General features: G+C 64.8%; 2 protein-coding genes across 2 annotated transcripts; one reads left to right on the top strand and one right to left on the bottom strand.

Moving 5' to 3' along the window:
* The first annotated feature begins 326 nt into the window (after positions 1-326).
* On the top strand, positions 327-6,363 carry GRM2 (glutamate metabotropic receptor 2). The gene is made up of 5 exons (XM_068408549.1): positions 327-785; positions 2,230-3,067; positions 3,765-4,828; positions 5,692-5,866; positions 6,290-6,363. The coding sequence occupies exons 1-5, from the start codon at positions 327-329 to the stop codon at positions 6,361-6,363; spliced, it is 2,610 nt and encodes an 869-aa protein (XP_068264650.1).
* A 1,286-nt stretch (positions 6,364-7,649) lies between these two features.
* RRP9 (ribosomal RNA processing 9, U3 small nucleolar RNA binding protein) lies at positions 7,650-11,229 on the bottom strand. The gene is made up of 15 exons (XM_068409397.1): positions 11,158-11,229; positions 10,956-11,038; positions 10,742-10,857; positions 10,571-10,647; positions 10,422-10,463; positions 10,068-10,194; positions 9,730-9,854; positions 9,389-9,481; positions 9,188-9,288; positions 8,950-9,084; positions 8,707-8,769; positions 8,489-8,634; positions 8,305-8,384; positions 8,137-8,210; positions 7,650-8,045 (listed from the first exon to the last, which is right to left on the bottom strand). Exons 1-15 carry the CDS (start codon positions 11,227-11,229, stop codon positions 7,940-7,942), a joined length of 1,440 nt encoding a protein of 479 aa, XP_068265498.1. The 3' UTR covers positions 7,650-7,939.
* Positions 11,230-17,504: the final 6,275 nt, after the last annotated feature.

Genomic DNA, 17,504 nt, shown 5'->3' with positions numbered 1-17,504 from the left:
TCCCAGGTCACTGCTGGAGCTGCCACATCTGCTCAGCTCGCCTTTCTGCGGGGGGGCTCCTTCCTACGGGCACCCCAGGTGGGGGCACAGGCAAGCTCATGCCCTTGCTCACCCAGGAAGCACCGGCGCTGCCCGTGGGGACACTCTCCGGCTCGCCTCACTGCCCGCAGACCCAGCGGCTTTTCTCTTTGCTTTTCCAGGTGCCGAGGGCTCTGCCAGGGCAGCACGACCGACCCAATGCCCGGGGACTGCCCGCCCTCGCCTTGACGGGTGACAGCGGGTGACACGGGGCGGCACAAGTCCCTTGTCCGGCGCCAGCTCACCCCATGGCGGTGCCCTTGGCCGCCTGGCTGTGGCTGATGCACCTGGCCACCTGCCTGGCTGCTGGGCACGGCATGGCTGGCAAGAAGGAGATCAGCATGGACGGGGACCTGGTGATCGGGGGCCTCTTCCCCGTCCACGAGAAAGGAGCTGGGAGCGAAGACTGCGGCAAGATCAACGAGCACCGGGGCATCCAGCGCCTGGAGGCCATGCTCTTCGCCCTGGACGAGATCAACAAGGACGGGAGCATCCTGCCCGGGGTGAAGCTGGGCGCCCACATCCTCGACACCTGCTCCAAGGACACCTACGCCCTCGAGCAGTCCCTCGACTTCGTCCGCGCCTCCCTCACCAGGGTGGACGGCTCCGAGCACATCTGCCCCGACGGCTCCTACGCCGTGCACGATGACGTGCCCACTGCCATCACCGGCGTCATCGGGGGCTCCTACAGCGACGTTTCCATCCAGGTACCCCCCACGAGAGGGGCTCAGATGGGGCTGGCGGGGGGTGGTAAAACCCGGCGGCAGGGGTGCGATGCCACTGCTGGTGCGGCACAGGGATACTCTTGCGTCCCTCCTGGTGACACCATGCCCCTTTCCACCATGGGGGGGGAATGCCAGCCTGGCCCCTGGGAGAGCCATTTCTCTGCTACCATGGCGGGGCTGCAGCCCTGATGGTGGCCGGGGTCCCCTTGGGGACTGCGGGGAGCCCCCCACCCGCCATGAGCCATGGGAGCCGAGCTGGTTGATCCGTCCCACGCAGGGACGGGGGTTTATTCCCCGCCTGGGGTCATGGCGGCGAGCGCAGCTCCTCAGCCCAGGACGATCTCGATGCTCAGGTCCACGCTGTCCTCGGTGCCACCACGCTGCCGCGTCCCTCACTGCCACCAGCAGGTCTGGATGGTGTGACCTCGCTAAGATATGACGAGTCCCCGGGGCGTGTTGAACCTCACCTGCTGGTCCCTGGGTCCCTGCATCCCCCCAGCCATGGGGTCCAGGAAGCCAGGGTGGGTGATGGAGGCAGCACCTGGTTCAGCCCACGCGGGCGCTTGTCCCTTCTCTTGCTGGAGGACCCCACGTGTCGCCACAGCCAGGGGCACCGTCCCGACCCCGGGCAGGCAGCCCGTGCTGGGGAGCACGAGTGGCACCGGGGCAGCACGGCCGGCCGGCAGCTCCCGCTGTGCGGCACAGGCGGGCAGCGGCATTGCTGCGCTCGGGGCCTTCTTGCCGTTTGGGGACTTTGTCATCGAGAACGTTTGTCCACGTTAATTAAGCCGCGTCTCTCGCCTGCGGAGCAGTGAGATGTGGGCAGGCTCCCCGGCCCCCAGAGCCTGGGTTTTTAACAGCCTCATTAGTGGGGCTTTTTCCCCTTTGAAGCTAACGAGAGCTTCTGCCGAGTGGCTGGAAGGTGCCGGTCCTGCTGGGGCTCCCGATGCGGGATGCGCAGGTGCTGGTCCCCAGGCCCAGCTCTGCAACCACCCCGGGCTGGGTGGGGGGCTCTGCCCCGGCCCCCAGAGCCCCTTCCTCTCACGCCATGGAGCTGCAGGCACCCCGTCTTTCTCCTTGTCCATGAGCATCTCCCACAGGTTGCCCATGGGGGAGTTTCTGCTTTTGCCACAAATCCATTTACCTGCCCCCAGCCCCAAATTTCAGAGGGGAGTGCATAAACATTGAAAAAAAAAAATAGAAGAAATGAGCAAGTCTGAGGGCTCAGGCAACCATGTGAATGTGCTGTCCATCCATCTGCCAGCCGGGACCCCCTGGGTGGGGGGCTTGCTCATCAGCCCCATGGTTGTGCTTGGGAGTGGCTGCGCCCCACCGTGCAACACTTGGTGTTGGGCAGGGGTCCTCCGGTGGGAACGTCCCTCGCTGGGTCCCATCTTTGGGCGCTCATGTCTCCTCCTCCACGCAGGTGGCCAACCTGCTGCGGCTCTTCCAGATCCCGCAGATCAGCTATGCTTCCACCAGCGCCAAGCTCAGTGACAAGTCCCGCTACGACTACTTTGCCCGCACCGTCCCACCAGACTTCTACCAAGCCAAAGCCATGGCAGAGATCCTCCGCTTCTTCAACTGGACCTACGTCTCCACTGTGGCCTCGGAGGGTGACTATGGGGAGACGGGGATTGAGGCCTTTGAGCAAGAAGCCCGCATGCGCAACATCTGCATCGCCACCTCGGAGAAGGTGGGGCGCTCCATGAACAAGAAGACCTACGATGGGGTGGTCCGGGCTCTGCTGCAGAAGCCCAACGCCAAAGTGGTCGTGCTGTTCACCCGAAGTGAAGATGCCCGGGAACTGCTGGCAGCTGCCCAGAGAGCCAACGTGTCCTTCATGTGGGTGGCCAGTGATGGGTGGGGAGCCCTGGAGAGCGTGGTGGCTGGGAGCGAAGCGGTGGCGGAGGGAGCGATCACCATTGAGCTGGCAGCCTACCCCATTAAGGAGTTTGCTGCCTACTTCCGTAACCTCAACCCCTACAACAACAGCCGAAATCCCTGGTTTCGGGAGTTTTGGGAGCAGAAGTTCAAGTGCAGCTTCCACACTCAGGACTGCAGCCGGTACTCCCTCAAGACAGGCAAGTTTGAGCCAGAGTCCAAGATCACGTTCGTGGTCAATGCGGTCTATGCCATGGCTCACTCTCTGCACAACATGCACCAGGCGCTGTGCCCCGACGCCACCAAGCTCTGCGACGCCATGAAGCCTGTCAATGGCAAGAGGTTCTACAAGGACTTTATGCTCAATGTTAATTTTGATGGTGAGTCCAGAGATGGAAATGGGGTTTGGATGCCTAACTGGAAAGAGATGGGTGGGGGGGCAGGGAAGAGGAACGAGACACAAATTTGACCCAATTCCTCCAGCTTGCCCAAACCTGGGGCCCCTGTGCTGTGGGCGGTGTTTGTCCCAGGATGCCAACAGCCCACCATTGCCCTTGGCAGCCAATCCAGGCCTTCTGTCCAACTCTATCCTGCTAGAGCTGGGTGGGACCAGCCTCACAAGGGACCCTCCAAGAACATGGGTCATTGGAGATCTCACTTGCAAGCGTTGTGATTTATTCACATTTCAGGAATTAAATTGGAGGGATACTCTTGATCAAGGACCCACATCATTTGGGGTGAATTAAAAGCATGTCCTCTGTGGCTTGGGCTGAGTCTGGCTACCTAGGTGCCACCAAGAGCCATGGAGGCTGCAAAATCCCACCACTTTGCCCCTGCAGAGCTGGCTGGGACTGCTGAGCTCTTAGGCACATGAGGAGATAGTTCTCCACCATTGCTTTCCTGCTCCTAACGTGGGCATAGGCAGCAGTTAGGACAGTAAAGGCAGGGACCAGGTTGGACATTTGCCTGTGACTAGGGTGGGATGTGACCCTTTGAAGGAGCCTTGCCTCCACGCCAGGAGCGAGCGCTCTCCTGCCCCACAGCAGTCATCATCATCTCCCCTTCTTCTCCCTTCAGCTCCGTTCAGGCCAGCAGACACCAAGAGCGTCGTTCGGTTTGACCGCTACGGCGATGGGATTGGGCGCTACAACATCTTCAACTACCACCACATGGACGGGCGCTATCGGTATCAGAAGGTGGGCTACTGGGCTGAGGGGCTCATCCTCAACACCAGCCTCATCCCGTGGGCCGAGACCTTCATCCCTGTGTCCCAGTGCAGCGACCCCTGCAAGAAGAATGAGATAAAGAGCATGCAGCCCGGAGACATATGCTGCTGGATCTGCATCCCCTGCCAACCCTACGAGTATTTGCTGGATGAGTTCACCTGCATGGACTGCGGTCTCGGTTACTGGCCCAATGAGACCCTGAATGGCTGCTACGAGTTGCCCCAAGAGTACATCCGCTGGAAAGATGTCTGGGCCATTGGTCCCGTCACTATCTCTTGCCTGGGTTTTATCTCCACCCTCTTTGTTTTTGGAGTCTTCATGAAGAACAATGACACCCCCATCGTGAAGGCCTCTGGCCGGGAGCTCTGCTACATTCTCCTGACCGGGGTCCTCATGTGCTACAGCATGACCTTCATCTTCATCGCGAAGCCTTCCACCGAGGTGTGCACGCTCCGGCGTCTGGGGCTGGGCACGTCCTTCGCCGTCTGCTATTCGGCCCTCCTGACCAAGACGAATCGCATCGCCAGGATCTTCAGCGGGGTGAAGGAGGGGGTCCAGCGCCCTCGGTTCATAAGCCCCACATCGCAGGTGGTCATCTGCATGGCCCTCATCTCTTGCCAGCTGATCATTGTCATCATCTGGCTGCTGGTGGAGACCCCCGGCACAGGCAAGGAGACCGAGCCTGACAAGAGGTACATTGTCACCCTCAAGTGCAACAACCGTGACTCCAACATGCTCATTTCGCTCACCTACAATGTCCTCTTGATTGTCCTCTGCACGGTCTATGCCTTCAAGACACGGAAGTGCCCTGAAAACTTCAATGAGGCCAAGTTCATCGGGTTCACCATGTACACGACCTGCATCATCTGGCTGGCCTTCCTGCCCATCTTCTACGTGACCTCCAGCGACTACCGAGTAAGACCCTGAGTTTGCGGGGTGGCTCTGACAGGGCTTGACCTGAGCAGTCCTGGTGATTTGGGCCCTGTGGGATTTGTGTCTAGGAGATGCATGGGCCTGGGGAAGGGACTTCAGCCATGGACCTGGTGATGGTCCCCTCTGCACTGGGGTGTTCGTTACCGGGTGAAGTGTGGCTGAAGGGCTGTGGCTGATGGGGCAATGAGTCCTGGGGAGAAGACACCACACCCACCCACCCCCCCGCCCTTGGCAGACTGCTAGGGTGAGGATGGGAAATGTCCCTGAGACCTCCAGTGACCACCCCGCTCCGACGTGGCCACAGAGGAGTGATTGCCATCCTTCAGCCTTGCAACATGAAGGCACAAGACACTCGCCCGCCCGCCCCAGACATGAATGCCAACCCCAGGGCCAGCCTGGTCCCTGGGGAGACGAGCAGTGCCACTGATGGGGGAGCATGGGGCGCACCCCCCCAACAGGGTGTCCAGCCACGTTCTTGACTGGCCTGGAGGACTGTTGTGGGGGTTGGCTGCAGTTGGGGGCTTCTGGAGAGGACACATCCCCTGGTGGAAGCGGGCACTGGGGTGAGGGCTGTTGGCGAGACTGGGTGGGGGTGCTGCTCAGGGTGCACCCCCTTTGCAGGAGCAGCATATCCCCATCAGGGCAGTGCCCATCCTCTGTCTGTGGGTCTCCAGCGGGTCAACCCTGATGGAGGGACCTGGTGTGGGGTGAGACATGCCTGTGGGGTGCAGGCAGCAGCCTCTGCCCGGTGGGGACTTGCCGGTGCCAGAGCAAGGGCTTCATCCTGCCCCGCTCGGGGCAGAGGGCTGGTGGCAGGAACACCTGACGCCCACCCCTGTCTCCAGGTCCAGACCACCACCATGTGCATCTCAGTGAGCCTCAGCGGCACCGTGGTCCTTGGCTGCCTCTTCACCCCCAAGCTCCACATCATACTCTTCCAGCCCCAGAAGAACGTGGCCAGCCACCGCGTGGGCACTGCTCGGTTCAGTGTGGCGGCCGCCAGCTCCAGCCAGTCCCAGGGTGAGTGCAGGGGGCTGGGGAAGGGCTGGGGGGGGCGGCAGCACCTCCTTCCTGGCAGGGAGATGGGGGCACCCCAGCACGGGTCCCTGAAGGAAACTGGGGTGCGGGGTAGGGCATGGCTGGAACAGGGGGATAGACGATCCTGTGTGCCCTATTACTCAGCCCTGGCTCTATCCCAATCCCTCATTTCCCCATCTCCCATGGCTGCGAGCCCCAAGGCTGCAGCACGGTCTGCTGGGGGGGGTACCACTCCTGGGGACCCATCATCACCCTGGGGGCACATGGCCACCCTGGGCACCCTCCACCCCAGCGCCAGGGGGGGTGCAGCTCCCTGGGCACCCATCGCCCACCGCAGTGGGATGCCCTGGGGGTGCTGGGGCTGCCAGACCCCAGCCGGGCCCTGACTGCTGCCTTCCCAGCCAGGCTCGGCTTCGCAGTACGTGCCCACGGTGTGCAACGGCCGGGAGGTGGTGGACTCCACGACGTCATCCTTGTGAAGGACAGGGGGACCAGGCCATGGTGCTGCCGCTCCTGCCCATGACCGCACCGCACCCCGGCTCTCTCCCCAGGGAGAGCAGCGCCCGTGGCACAGCCCGCTCGGGGGCCAGAGGCAGCTGGGAGGTTCAGCCCTGGCCCCAGCACGAGCTACATGTCCCATGCGCTGCGTCATGGTATGTGTCACCCTTCCCTTGCACTGAGCCACGTTACACAGCCCTTGTCCCCTGCACTGAGCCCTGGCGCATGATCCCCCCGCCCCTGCACCGAGCCATGGTGAACATCCCCCCCCGCCCCTGCACCGAGCCATGGTGAACATCCCCCCCCGCCCCTGCACCGAGCCATGGTGAACATCCCCCCCAGTCCCTGCACGGACCCATGGTGAACATCCCCCCCCGCCCCTGCACCAAGCCATGGTGAACAACCCCAATCCCTCGCACTGAGCCGCGGTGCACGGTGCCCTCATCACCCGCACTGAGCCACGGTGCATCTCCCCTCCATCTCTTGCACCAAGCTGTGGTGCACATCCCCGTGTCACCTGCACCGAGCCGTTGTGCACATTCCCCCACCCCCTGCACTGAGCCCTGGTACGTGTCCCCCTGTTCCTTGCACCGAGCCGTGGTCCAAGTCCCTTGCACTGAGCTGAAGTGCACATCAACCCCCCCTCATCACCTGCTGCACTGAGCCATGGTGACTGTCCCTCCAGCCCCTGCCCCGAGCCATCACGAATGTCCCCCCCATCCCCTGCACTCAGCTGTAGCGCGCAGCCCCTGGCCCTCGCACCAAGCCGGGGGGCACAACCCGACCCCCTCTTGCCGAGACGCACCACGTTGTGCTTTGCTTGCCCCAGCCACGCCGCACCTCCCGCTCCCTCCTCGCTCAGCCCTGTGCCAGCACACGCTGCCCTCGCCGTGTCACCCACCCGCTGCCCTCACCCCACCGCCCACCCCCCTTTCCTGGTGTGGGGCCTTTCCCGTGCCCCCCTGGGCCAAGCCGTGCCCCCCGCCCCCTCTCCCCGTTGCCCTTTGCAGTTTCACTTTTTCCTCCTCATTTTCGGCCCCGGGGAAGCTGCCAAGCGCCGTGGGGCTGAGCCCAAGCCCCCTCCGTCCCTCCCCTTGCTGTGCTTCTCACCCCGGTGTGAGAGACAGGGCAGAAGCGGGGGTGAACGCCTGCTGCCCCCCCAGCCCCTGCAGAGCCCGGGGGGGGTCCGGCGGGGGCTGAGCACGACCAACGGGACACAGGTCTTTGAGCCCAAGTTTTTAAGAGTAGATTGTTCCTGTGAGCAAGAGTGTGATTTTTTTTTATAATTTATGTAAATAAAGTGGTTTGGTTTTGTTTTGTTTTTTTAAAACAGACTCTTCCAGAGCTCGGGTGTAGCGGAACCTGAGGGAAGGGGGCAGACCCTCGCAGAGGGCAAAGCCACGTCATGACATGGGGGACAGCACGGTCAGGGGGCCACGCAACACCCCCCACTCCTGTCTTGCCAGCCCCGGGAGGGGGGCTGCACGAAGGAGGGGGGGTGCAGCTCCAGGGATGGGGGTTTAATAACCGGGCTCCAGCGGCTCTGGGGGCAGGGGGCTAGGAGCTGTCGGAGGCATTGGGGCTGGGGGCTGCGGTGCTCCGCTGCAGGGGGATGATGCAGATGCTGTTTTTGGCTTCTTTAACTCTCCACCACCGGCCGAGCCTGTAGATGAGAAAGACCGGGGTCACCCTCTGCCGAGCCCCAGAGGAGGGGGGCTGCACCGCCAAGCAGCACTGGGGAGGGGGGACGGTACCGGTGCTCCTGCCCGACACCGGCCACAAGGAAGTCACCAGCTGCTGAGAACTTGAGGCTGTTGACAAAACCCACCTGGAAGGGAGAGGGCAAGGTGAGGGGCTGCGGGAACCCCCACCAAGAGACCCCCCCAGCCCAGCTCCAGCATCCCCACCCTCCCCATCCATACCACAGGGATGTCCCAGAGGGGCTCCAGCTTCCGAAATCCCTCACCACACTTCCAGAGCTTCACGCTGGCACTATGGGAGCCTGGGACAGCGAGAGGAGACTGCCATGCACCCCGACCCGGCAAAGGGAACAGGACATCCCCCTGTGCACCCCCAAACCCGTGCCCCAAAGCGGCTGTCACACACCTGTAGCCAGAAGGTCACTGTTGCGCAGGGCGGCCACCGCCGAGATCCAGTACGGCTGCTGCAGGCCCTGGGCGTCCTGCATGCCATGCGCCTGCCGGGCCAGCACCAGCGGCTTCTTCTTCGTCAGTCCCCACAGGGCCACAGACCTGCCAGGGAGGGGAGGGGTGAGGGGGGCACTGCTTGCCCACCCCAGGCCCTGGCCCGGCCCCCGTGCTCACCCGTCATCGGCGCCCGACACCATGTGCTCCTCATTGATGAGCTGGATACAGTCAATGGAGCCCCTACAAAGAGAAGGGGCACCTACCATCAGTTACGAGCGTGCTTTGGGATCCTATTTACGGCTCGCTGAGGCATTAGCATCCCCAGAGTGCTGACAGGCTCCGGGTGATGCTTGGCATCCCCACACCGCTGCCCCAGCTGGACCCGCCTGCCTGCAATCCGCTCTCCCACCCCAGACCTACTGGTGCCCATAAAACACGAGCTGTGACTCCTCTGGGATCTTCCAGAGCCGCACGGTGCCGTCCCGTCCCCCCGCTGTCACACAGCACTCCCGGCTCAGGCTGTCCAGCCCAGTGATGACATCCTGGTGTCCGTACCTGGAGGGGGAGATGGTAAAGAGCTGCGTCGAGCATGGCCCTCCGCTGCATCACCTCCCCCCGGGCGAGGCGGGGGCAGCAGGGTGTCCCCCCAGGGTCTTACAGGGTCTCCATGTATGCGTTCTCTGCCACGTTCCAGACTTTGACGCAGCGGTCGTGGGATGCACTGTACAGCTGGTGCGTGCCCTTCCGGAAGGACAGACCCTGCGGACAGATGGACGGACAGGGGTACAGCAGTGAGGGGCTCCGGGGAGGACGCGGCTGCCCGGCCCCGCAGGCGTCGTGGCCGATTCCCCTGACTCACCGAGACGGCGTCGTGGTGCCCGGTGAAGATGTGCAGGCGCTTGCAGGTGGCTGCGTCCCAGATCATGATCAGCTTATTCCTGTCTCCCGTGGCCTGGCAGACAGCAGGGGATGTCCAAGACCTGTCCCTTGGGGACCCCTGGCCCACCCCAGCCTCTACTCCCACCCCATGTGCCTTGTCCCAGGTCCCCATTCTTGACTCCGGTGGAGGTAAGGGCTGCTTTAACCCAGCAAGGTACATCTGGGCACGAGACACTGGCCCCCAGAACCCCAAGAGCAGATGCACTCCCCACCACCACCTCTCTGCCCCACATGGTGGCACCAGCCCTCTCTCTCCCGTACCAGGTACTTGCCATCCGACGAGATGGCCATGCAGAGGACCTGGGACGCGTGCCCCATGTGCCGCTCCTCGGTGCCCTTCTTGCCCCCGGGCACCACACACAGCCTCTTCCCGCTCTCCACCTCCCCTATGGGAAAAGCAGCACTGTCACCCCCCAGAGCCTCCCAGCACTCTGGAAAGCACCAATGAGCCTCCCGCAGAGCCCAAAACGATGAACGTGCACGTCCCCGGAGGGGCTGGGGGCCAAGCCACCCCCAGAGGCAGCCACGGGGCTGCGGGGTCCCCACAGGGTTCAGGCTGGGGGAAGAAGAGCCAGTCGCGGCCCTAAGGGAACACTTGCATTTGATAAGGGAGCCGTCCTTGGAAGCGGAAAAGATGAACCTGTCATCTGGAGAGATGACCAGGCAGGTGACGGGCAGCTGGTGTCCCCGCAGCACGCGGATGCTGGCCGGATCCGGCAGCTGCACCTGCAGGGAGAGCGGGATGTGAGCTGGGCCGCCCCGGCCCCTTCCCCAGGCACGGTGCCCTCCCTTCTCCAGGGTGCCAGCAGCCGGCAGCCCGGGCACGAGGAGGGCCCTGGTCCTGTAGCCGGCATGGCAAGCCGGGGTGCTGGCAGTGGCCATGCCCGAGTGTCCCCCAAAGCCGGCACTTACAGTCCAGCAGCCCCCCGGCACCCCCAGCGCTGGGCACTTACGTCTTTGGCGACCGGGCGCTGCAGGCGGCCCTTCTGCTCGAGCTGGGGAAGAAGCGGGGGGCTCAGGGGAGGCGGCCCCGGCCCCCGGGAGGGGGGCAGAGCTCGCCGCCGCCGCCGGGACCGAGGGGACGCGCCCGTTCCCTGCTCACCACGTCCTCCTTCAGCCGGTCGCCGATGAGATCCGCCGGCTCGGTCTCCTCCTCCTCTGCAGCCGCCTGCTCTTCCTCTGCGGCGGACACGGGGCGTCAGGGCCGGGCTCAGCACCGGGGGCTGCCCCCCTCTCTGCCCCGCCGGGGCACCGGGGGCCGGGCGGGACTCACCGTGCTGGCGGAGCTGCTCCAGGTACAGCTTGGCCAGGCGGAGCTTCTTCTCCTGCGGCGTCTCCTCCACCTCCTCCTCCGCCGCCGCCTCCCGCCGCCGCCGCCCCAACCTCGGGCTGCGGGGACACGCGTGAGCACCGCCACCGGCACACCCCCCACCCCGCCCCGTACCGGCACCTCCCCGGCACCGGCACCCCCCCGGCGCAGCCCCTACCTCTCCGGCTCGGAGTCGCTGGACACCTCCTCGTCAACGCGCCGGCCGGCCGCCGCCCGCGGCCGCCCCTCGGCGCCCGGGACCTACGGGACGCACCGGGGCGATCAACGGGGCGGGGCGGGCACGGAGACACCCGCCGAAGCGACCCCGCTGGGGCAGCCCCTGCTCGCCCCCCACTCTCCACCCCCGGCCCGTCCCTCACCGCCGCCCGCGGCCGCCGCCGTCCCACCGCCCCGCGCGGGCCCTTGGCCCTCCTGCCGCCCGCCGCCGCCATGCTGCCGCCCCACGTGCTGCCCGCCTCACCGTCCCCCACGGCAGCGGGCGGCCAGGCCGCGCCCCCCGCCCGAGCCCATTGGCTGCGGGCGGCACGGCCCCGCCTCCCAGCCCCTGCGGCCCCTCCTTCCCTTCCCGCCCCCGCGGCCTAGCGGCCGGCCGCGCTGTCACTCGGCTGGTGACGCCATGCACTCCGCGGCGGCCCCGCCCCTTCGCGCTGTCCCCGCCCCCTCAGCGCTGAGTCCCGCCCCCTGCCCGCCCCCTCGGCTCCATGCCCGCCCCCTGGCGCCGGGGCTCCGCCGCCGCGGGTCCCTGCCGGCCCCGAGTGCCCCGGGGGTGCCGGGGCTGGGGGGCTTTGGGGAGGGCAGGGGGCCCCCGCTGGCCCCCACCCCCACCCCCCCCCGTGACCTCTCGCACCCGGCGAGGCGGCGTCACGGTGACGAAGTGCGGGTGGCGGCTTCCTAAATCACCATCAGCTTGTGCCCAGAGCATCCTGGAGGGTCTGCTGGCGGGTGGTCTCCCTTTTGGAGACTACTCAAAGGCGATGGCTCCGCAGAGGGCTTGGTTTCGCCGTGTGGCCTCTTACCATCACTCTTGTGACTTCTGATGTCCCCAGGTGGGAGCAGTTGCAGGGCTGGTGGGGATGGGTGGCAGGGGCAGGAGGCAGAGCTGCTGCCCGTCCTGCTGGGGAGGGGACGGTGCTGGTGGAGCCAGAGCATCGGTGGCTCTGCAGCTCTCAGGCTCAGCCACATCAGCCCAAGGCAGCGCAGGCGAGGGGACAGTGGGAGGGGGAAAAATTTATTTGCCCTGGCAGGAGGGCAGGAAGGCTTCACTTTCAACTTCGGCTTCGGCTCTGGCTGAGGCTTCTCCTTCCCTCTGCTTCGCAGCCCAGCAGAGCAGCTGGTGCTTTGCAGCAAAGACAAAGCCTGTGGGCTGAGGTGTCTTCTTTCCCATTAGGCTTTGGGAGAAGACAGCCCAGCCTGCAGAGCCTCCTAGGGCTGGGGCTGCTGCGCGGTCCCTGCCTGAGCAGAGTCCCTGCTGGGGTCCGAGTGCCACCTCCTCCCCTCCCTCAGCAGCTCTAAGTTCAGGATTCGCAGTTTAAAACCCCACCGCGGCCTTCCTAGTTCAAGGATGAGGACTGTCTGTGTCACGAGGGAGGAGACCACGGGGCTGGCATCTCCCAGTGCGCCTTGAAGGACTGTGGGGACAAAGCAGCAGAGGTGAGGTGACAGCCCTGTGTCCCCTCGAGGCAGGGCACACGGCACCCCATGGTTCCCAGGGCCAGGAGGGAGCCGGGGGCAGGTGGCTCGGCTGGAGGCTGCTGGTCAGGAATACCTCCCTCCAGAAGCAGCCCCTGCCCCATAGATGGGCTCGGAGCAGAGCCCCCCTCGCCTGGGCTGGGGGGAGATCTCTGTGCCGGGGTCCTTCCTCCTCCCCGCTGCCCTCACTCACCCTCTCTGATGTGCTCCTTCTCGCGCGCACCCACCTGCCGTCCGATGAGCCCTGGGGGAACACAGCGTGTTGGGGACCCCGCTGTCCATGGGGGACCCTGCCACCCAGCCCACCTGGCCGCACAGCTCCCTGGGGAGGGCTGACCCCAGGGTGCAGCATCGGGGAGGGGATGGAAGAGCCTCCTGCCAGCCCCAGCAGCACGGGCAGGGGTGGGAGGGGGTGATCCCACAGGTCCTGCAGCGGGACGCAGGGACCCTGGGAGAAGGAGGGACCCCGGGGCTCATGGCTTACCAATGAACCTGATGGCCTCGCGACGCAGGGTCTCCTGTGGGCTCTTCAGATAGGGCTGGCTCTGGTGCAGGTAGTCCTTGGCCCTGCTCCTCTTCTTGGCCAGCTGGAGAGGGGAGAAGGGCGCAGGGTTGGTGCAGAGCTGCCCCCCAGTTGGGCCATCCCCTGGCCCAGGGCCACCCTTGTTCCCCCCAGCAGGACATTCCCAGCTTCCCACCATGTGGCATCGGGGTTCAGAGGGAGCAGAGGGCTCCCTGGGGATGCTGGGGTGCCACCCTGGTGGCAGGGTCCCCTTTGGGACCCCGAGAGTGAGGACAGCCTGGAACAGAGGCTGGTGTGGGAGGGTGCGTGCGGCCGTGGGGGCACAGCCCTCCGTCGTCCCCGCTGGGCTTGGGACAGGGCTTGCACAGGGCAGATCCCAGGGGCGCTGGGGTGCTACTTACCAGGCACTCGCTGATCCTCCATGGCTGCGCAGTCTCGACCAGATGCACCAGCTCCCCCCACTTCAGGAACCGGCCAGCGCTGCAGAGGGCTTCCTGGGCGGCCTGGGGAGCAGCAGAGATGCCACCACCACTGCCGGGGGCACAGGACCCCATGTCCCCTCCCTTGGCAGGGCTCAGAGCCTGTCCAGACCTGCGCAGGGAAGACGCGCAAGCTGGGGACTGATGCTGCCACCAGGTTCAGAACCCCAGGGAAAGATAAGGGCAGCCACCCTCTCAGGCTGGAAGCTCAACAGGGCTTGAACGTTTTGGCCTTGGTGGCCCCAGGCTGCTGTGGAGCCGTAGCCCAGTCTCTGGGGCTGCAGGGACCCATGCCAGGGGCTGTGTGGGGGGAGCAGGGGGGGAAAGGGACCCACCCCCCCATCCATCTGGGCAGCAGGAGGAGGAAGGCACCAGTGGGCAGGACGGGGGGCTCTGCCTGGTCGTAGGGACTCATCAAGCTAGACCTCACGGTGACACACGTTTGATGGGTCCAGTGTCAGCATTGCCCTGCCTAAAGGACCGGTCAGGTTGGGAAACCCACCTTGGCCACGCTCCTGTCCTGGTCATGCAGGTGAAAGAGCAGTGGCAGCAGGCTGTCCCACACCTCCTCCTTCATCATCTTCTTTTCGGCACCCACCACAAGCTCCATCGCGCTTTGGAAGAGGCGGATGGACTGCTCCCGCACCACGTCTGACTCCTGGGGGAGGAGGGGAGGAGGACCTCAGCCCCAAGCCCTTGGTGAGCAAGTGGCTGACGTGGAGATGGATGTCGTGGAGAGGGCTGTGGTGGGAGGTGGACAGTGAGGGGGGCACAGGGCTCTCCCCCAGCCTTACGTTGGTGAAGAGTGGCCGGAGCTTGCCAGCCAGCTCCAGGGCGGTGAGGCTGGGCATCTGCCCCTCCAGCAGCTGGAGCATGTTGCCGAGAATGGGCAGAGCCGCGGCGGTGGCATCGCTGTCGGCACCCTGCAGCTGCACCATGATGTACGGCAGCAGGAAGAGGGTTGTCCTTGCCTGTGTGAGACACGCCACCTCCTTTTTGTAAAGCAGCAACCCGCGTCAGGGGTGAAAACCCTCTCCGCGAGCACCGTCCTCCCCGCTGGCTCCTCATCAGGCAGCACGGGTTGTGAGGGGAAGGTCCCGGCAGACAGGGCTCACTGGCACGGTCATGGGAAGAGCAGGGTGCAGAGGGGGAGGACAGAGAGCACCAGCTCCTTGCCAGCCCCTCGGCTGCCCCCTTCTACATCAGACCCCCTGGGCAGGCTGGTGGGCGACCGGCGCTGCCTGGAAAGCTGCCAGCAGCCCCCGCCGCAGCCAAGGCTCAGCACCCCACAGCCAGGCTCTGCAGACCCCGTGCTCGGGCTGGTCGCTCTGCCACCAGCATCCCCGTCGGGACATGCTGGCAGCGGGGGCCCGTTCCCCTGGGCACTGCTGCCTCTCTCCTCGCACGGCACAGCCACGGGGCAGAGGGCCGGGGCAGCAGGATCGCTGGCAGCAGCTGGCACAGCTCCCGACTCCCAGAAAAGCCCAGGCCGCCGCATTACCCACCGCCGGCTGTTCCACCCTGGGCTGCTGCCCTGGCTGTCCCCTACTCACCGCGTCGGGCCTCTCGAGGAGCGTGCGGATGCCCCCGAGCACCAGGCTGGGCATCCCCGGGCACTGGCTCCGCAGATACATGGGGAAGATTTCCAGGACACGGTCCAGCTCTTCATCGAAGTCTGTGCAGCCCAGCATCTGAAACACAGGCAGCGGGAGCTGGCGCGGTGCAGTGCTGGCTCTGACCATCAGCTCAGGGCAAGGACACTGGGGCAAGGCCAAGCTCAGATGGAGGAAGCAGGGCTTGCAGAGAGCCCCCGTGACCCACACCACACTGGGTGCTCGCCTGCTCCTCCATGGTACCAACCGGAGCCCACCCTCCACCCCAGCTCCCTCCACAGTGGTGGGCAAGGGAGAGCCGAGTGTCGGAGGGAACTTGGAGAAGAGCCATCAGGCTCACCTCGACGAGGAAGACCATGGCGACCATCTTCCAGGTGGAGTCCTTCACACTGAGGAGCTCTGCCAGATCACAGAAGATGACAGAGCGCAGGGATCTTGGGATCTTCATCATCTCCCTGGCAGGGGGAAGGAGGCACCATCAGGCCAGAGCCAGGTGGGCACATCTCTGGGATTTGCACCAGTCTGGACATCACCAGTCTGCAGCACTTTCTCCGAGCAACGGGGACCCCCCTGGCATCAACCCAAAGGGAAGGGTGGCATGAGGTACCCAGTCCCTGAGGAGGGGAGAGAAGGTGCTCTCACCTGGCCATGATGCGCACTCCTGTGAGGCTGGTGTAGGCTCTGAGCAGGGTGTCCCAGCCACCCTGCACCTCGATGGCTTCCACCTGGCTCTGAAAGCCCATGCGGCAGAGCAGGACTTTCAGGGACTGCACCACCAGCCTGCACAAGGAGAAATGCTGGGCTCCCACCGGGACCCCTGGCTTGGCTCTGGGGGCCGGCAGGGAGGAGAGGACAGGGATGGAGCACCTGATGGGAGTATGCCGTTGTTCCTGTTGGCCCTCCCTCCAGAAGGTTTGCACCTCCTCCAGCGTCAGCTCTGCGGTGAATGACACTTGGAACAGCAGTGCCAGGAAAAGCTGGGGGAAAATCGCCTCCACCTCTTGCAGGCAGATGGCCTGCAGGAGGATCTTGCTTATCGTCCTGGTTGCCTGCAGAAGACACCCAGACACTGCGATGTCGCCATGCCCCTGGGGAGGTCAAGGCTTGGGGTGGGCAGGGAAGGGAAGCGGGGGCCCTGGACAGCCGAGAGCAGCCCCAGAGGTGAGCAAGGCCTCATCTAGCAACTCACAGCCAGGGCGAGGACGTGCAGGTTGTCCTTGGTGGAGGTGGAGGTCTTGCGCCGCGACTGGTTGATCATCAAGCTGAGCAGCTCCTGCAGCACTTCCTCTGCAGCCTGGTGCTTAGAGAGCATCACCCTCCACATGGCCATGGCGTCACTGCGGGAAGCCAGGGCTGTGTCAGCGGGGACACCCCAGAGGATGGCCGGGCTGAAGGCCCTCAAGAAGGTCTTGAGGCCCCTCTCCCAGAGTGAGAGGAGCCCCAAAGGCTGGTGGGCCCCGTACCGGCTGCACGTCGGGGAGCACTGCAGCAGGCTGGCCACCACCACGCTGCAGTGTTTGGCCGTCAGCACCAGCAGGGCCCTGTTCAGGCTCTTGAAGGCTACTTCTGCCCTGATGGAGGGCAGGTTTCTGTAGATGGCCCACACGATGTTCAGCATCTGGAGGGGAGACACGGGTGGGAGTGGGGATGCCAGCAGGGCGAGCTGCTTCCATTCCCGTTGCAGTACGCCGGCTTGAGAAGGCGTCAGTGCTGGCCAGGCGCAGTGCGGGGGAAGGAACAGTCTCCTGGTGGGCTGGAGGATCAGCTATGCCACCCACGGGCTACTCACCTGGGCCGGCTGGAAGTCAGGGTCCGTCAGAAGAACATCCACCATGTGGGCAGCCATGCTGATGCTGTAGATGCTTGAGGCTCTCATGTTCTTGATGGCCATGAGGATGATGTCTGCCCGGTTGGAGGGCTCGAGGTATTTTGTGAACATCTGCAGGATGAAGGAGAGGAGGGGAGATTTGTCACCCAGAGCATCACCCAGAGCATCTCGGCTGTGCAGTGAGAGCAGGCCGCAGAGCCGGGCTGCGCTGGGTAGGAGACCGACGGTGGGGGCCAGGGTCCCGCGGGGAGCCGGAGCTCGCTGGGGGCCTTTGCCTGGCCCCTGCTCAGGAACAGCATGAGCCCCCACCATCCCTGTGTGTCAGGCGTCACTTCACCCACGCTGTGCCCCCCGGCCAGGAGCCAAAGACACTTCTTACCAAGAAGAGTTTGCTGGCGTCGATGGTTTGTGAAAGCTGCCAGTGCTGCGTCGCTTGCCAGCCCTCCTGGGGCTGCAGCTGCTCTGTGTCATGCCGGCAGGGCCACTTGCCTGGGGGAGGAAAAATGGGGTGCTCAGAGAGTGCAGAGCTGGAGGTGCAGTCTGAGAGCGTTGGGCAGAAAAGTCACCAGCAAGA

Source organism: Nyctibius grandis, chromosome 10, assembly GCF_013368605.1.
Source record: "Nyctibius grandis isolate bNycGra1 chromosome 10, bNycGra1.pri, whole genome shotgun sequence".
NCBI lineage: Eukaryota > Metazoa > Chordata > Aves > Nyctibiiformes > Nyctibiidae > Nyctibius > Nyctibius grandis.
The sequence above is the reverse complement of the archived record's forward strand: the minus strand, read 5'-3'. Positions and strand labels throughout refer to the sequence as shown.

Excerpts from the sequence above, each read along its gene's own strand:
- GRM2 (XM_068408549.1), top strand. The coding sequence starts at position 327 with ATGGCGGTGCCCTTGGCCGCCTGGCTGTGGCTGATGCACCTGGCCACC. Across the intron at positions 3,068-3,764 it reads GCTCAATGTTAATTTTGATG|CTCCGTTCAGGCCAGCAGAC; the intron begins GTGAGTCCAGAG and ends TTCTCCCTTCAG. Across the intron at positions 4,829-5,691 it reads TGACCTCCAGCGACTACCGA|GTCCAGACCACCACCATGTG; the intron begins GTAAGACCCTGA and ends CCCTGTCTCCAG.
- RRP9 (XM_068409397.1), bottom strand. The coding sequence starts at position 11,229 with ATGGCGGCGGCGGGCGGCAGGAGGGCCAAGGGCCCGCGCGGGGCGGTG. Across the intron at positions 11,039-11,157 it reads GGCGGCGGCCGCGGGCGGCG|GTCCCGGGCGCCGAGGGGCG; the intron begins GTGAGGGACGGG and ends TGCGTCCCGTAG. Across the intron at positions 8,385-8,488 it reads CAGTGACCTTCTGGCTACAG|GCTCCCATAGTGCCAGCGTG; the intron begins GTGTGTGACAGC and ends TCGCTGTCCCAG.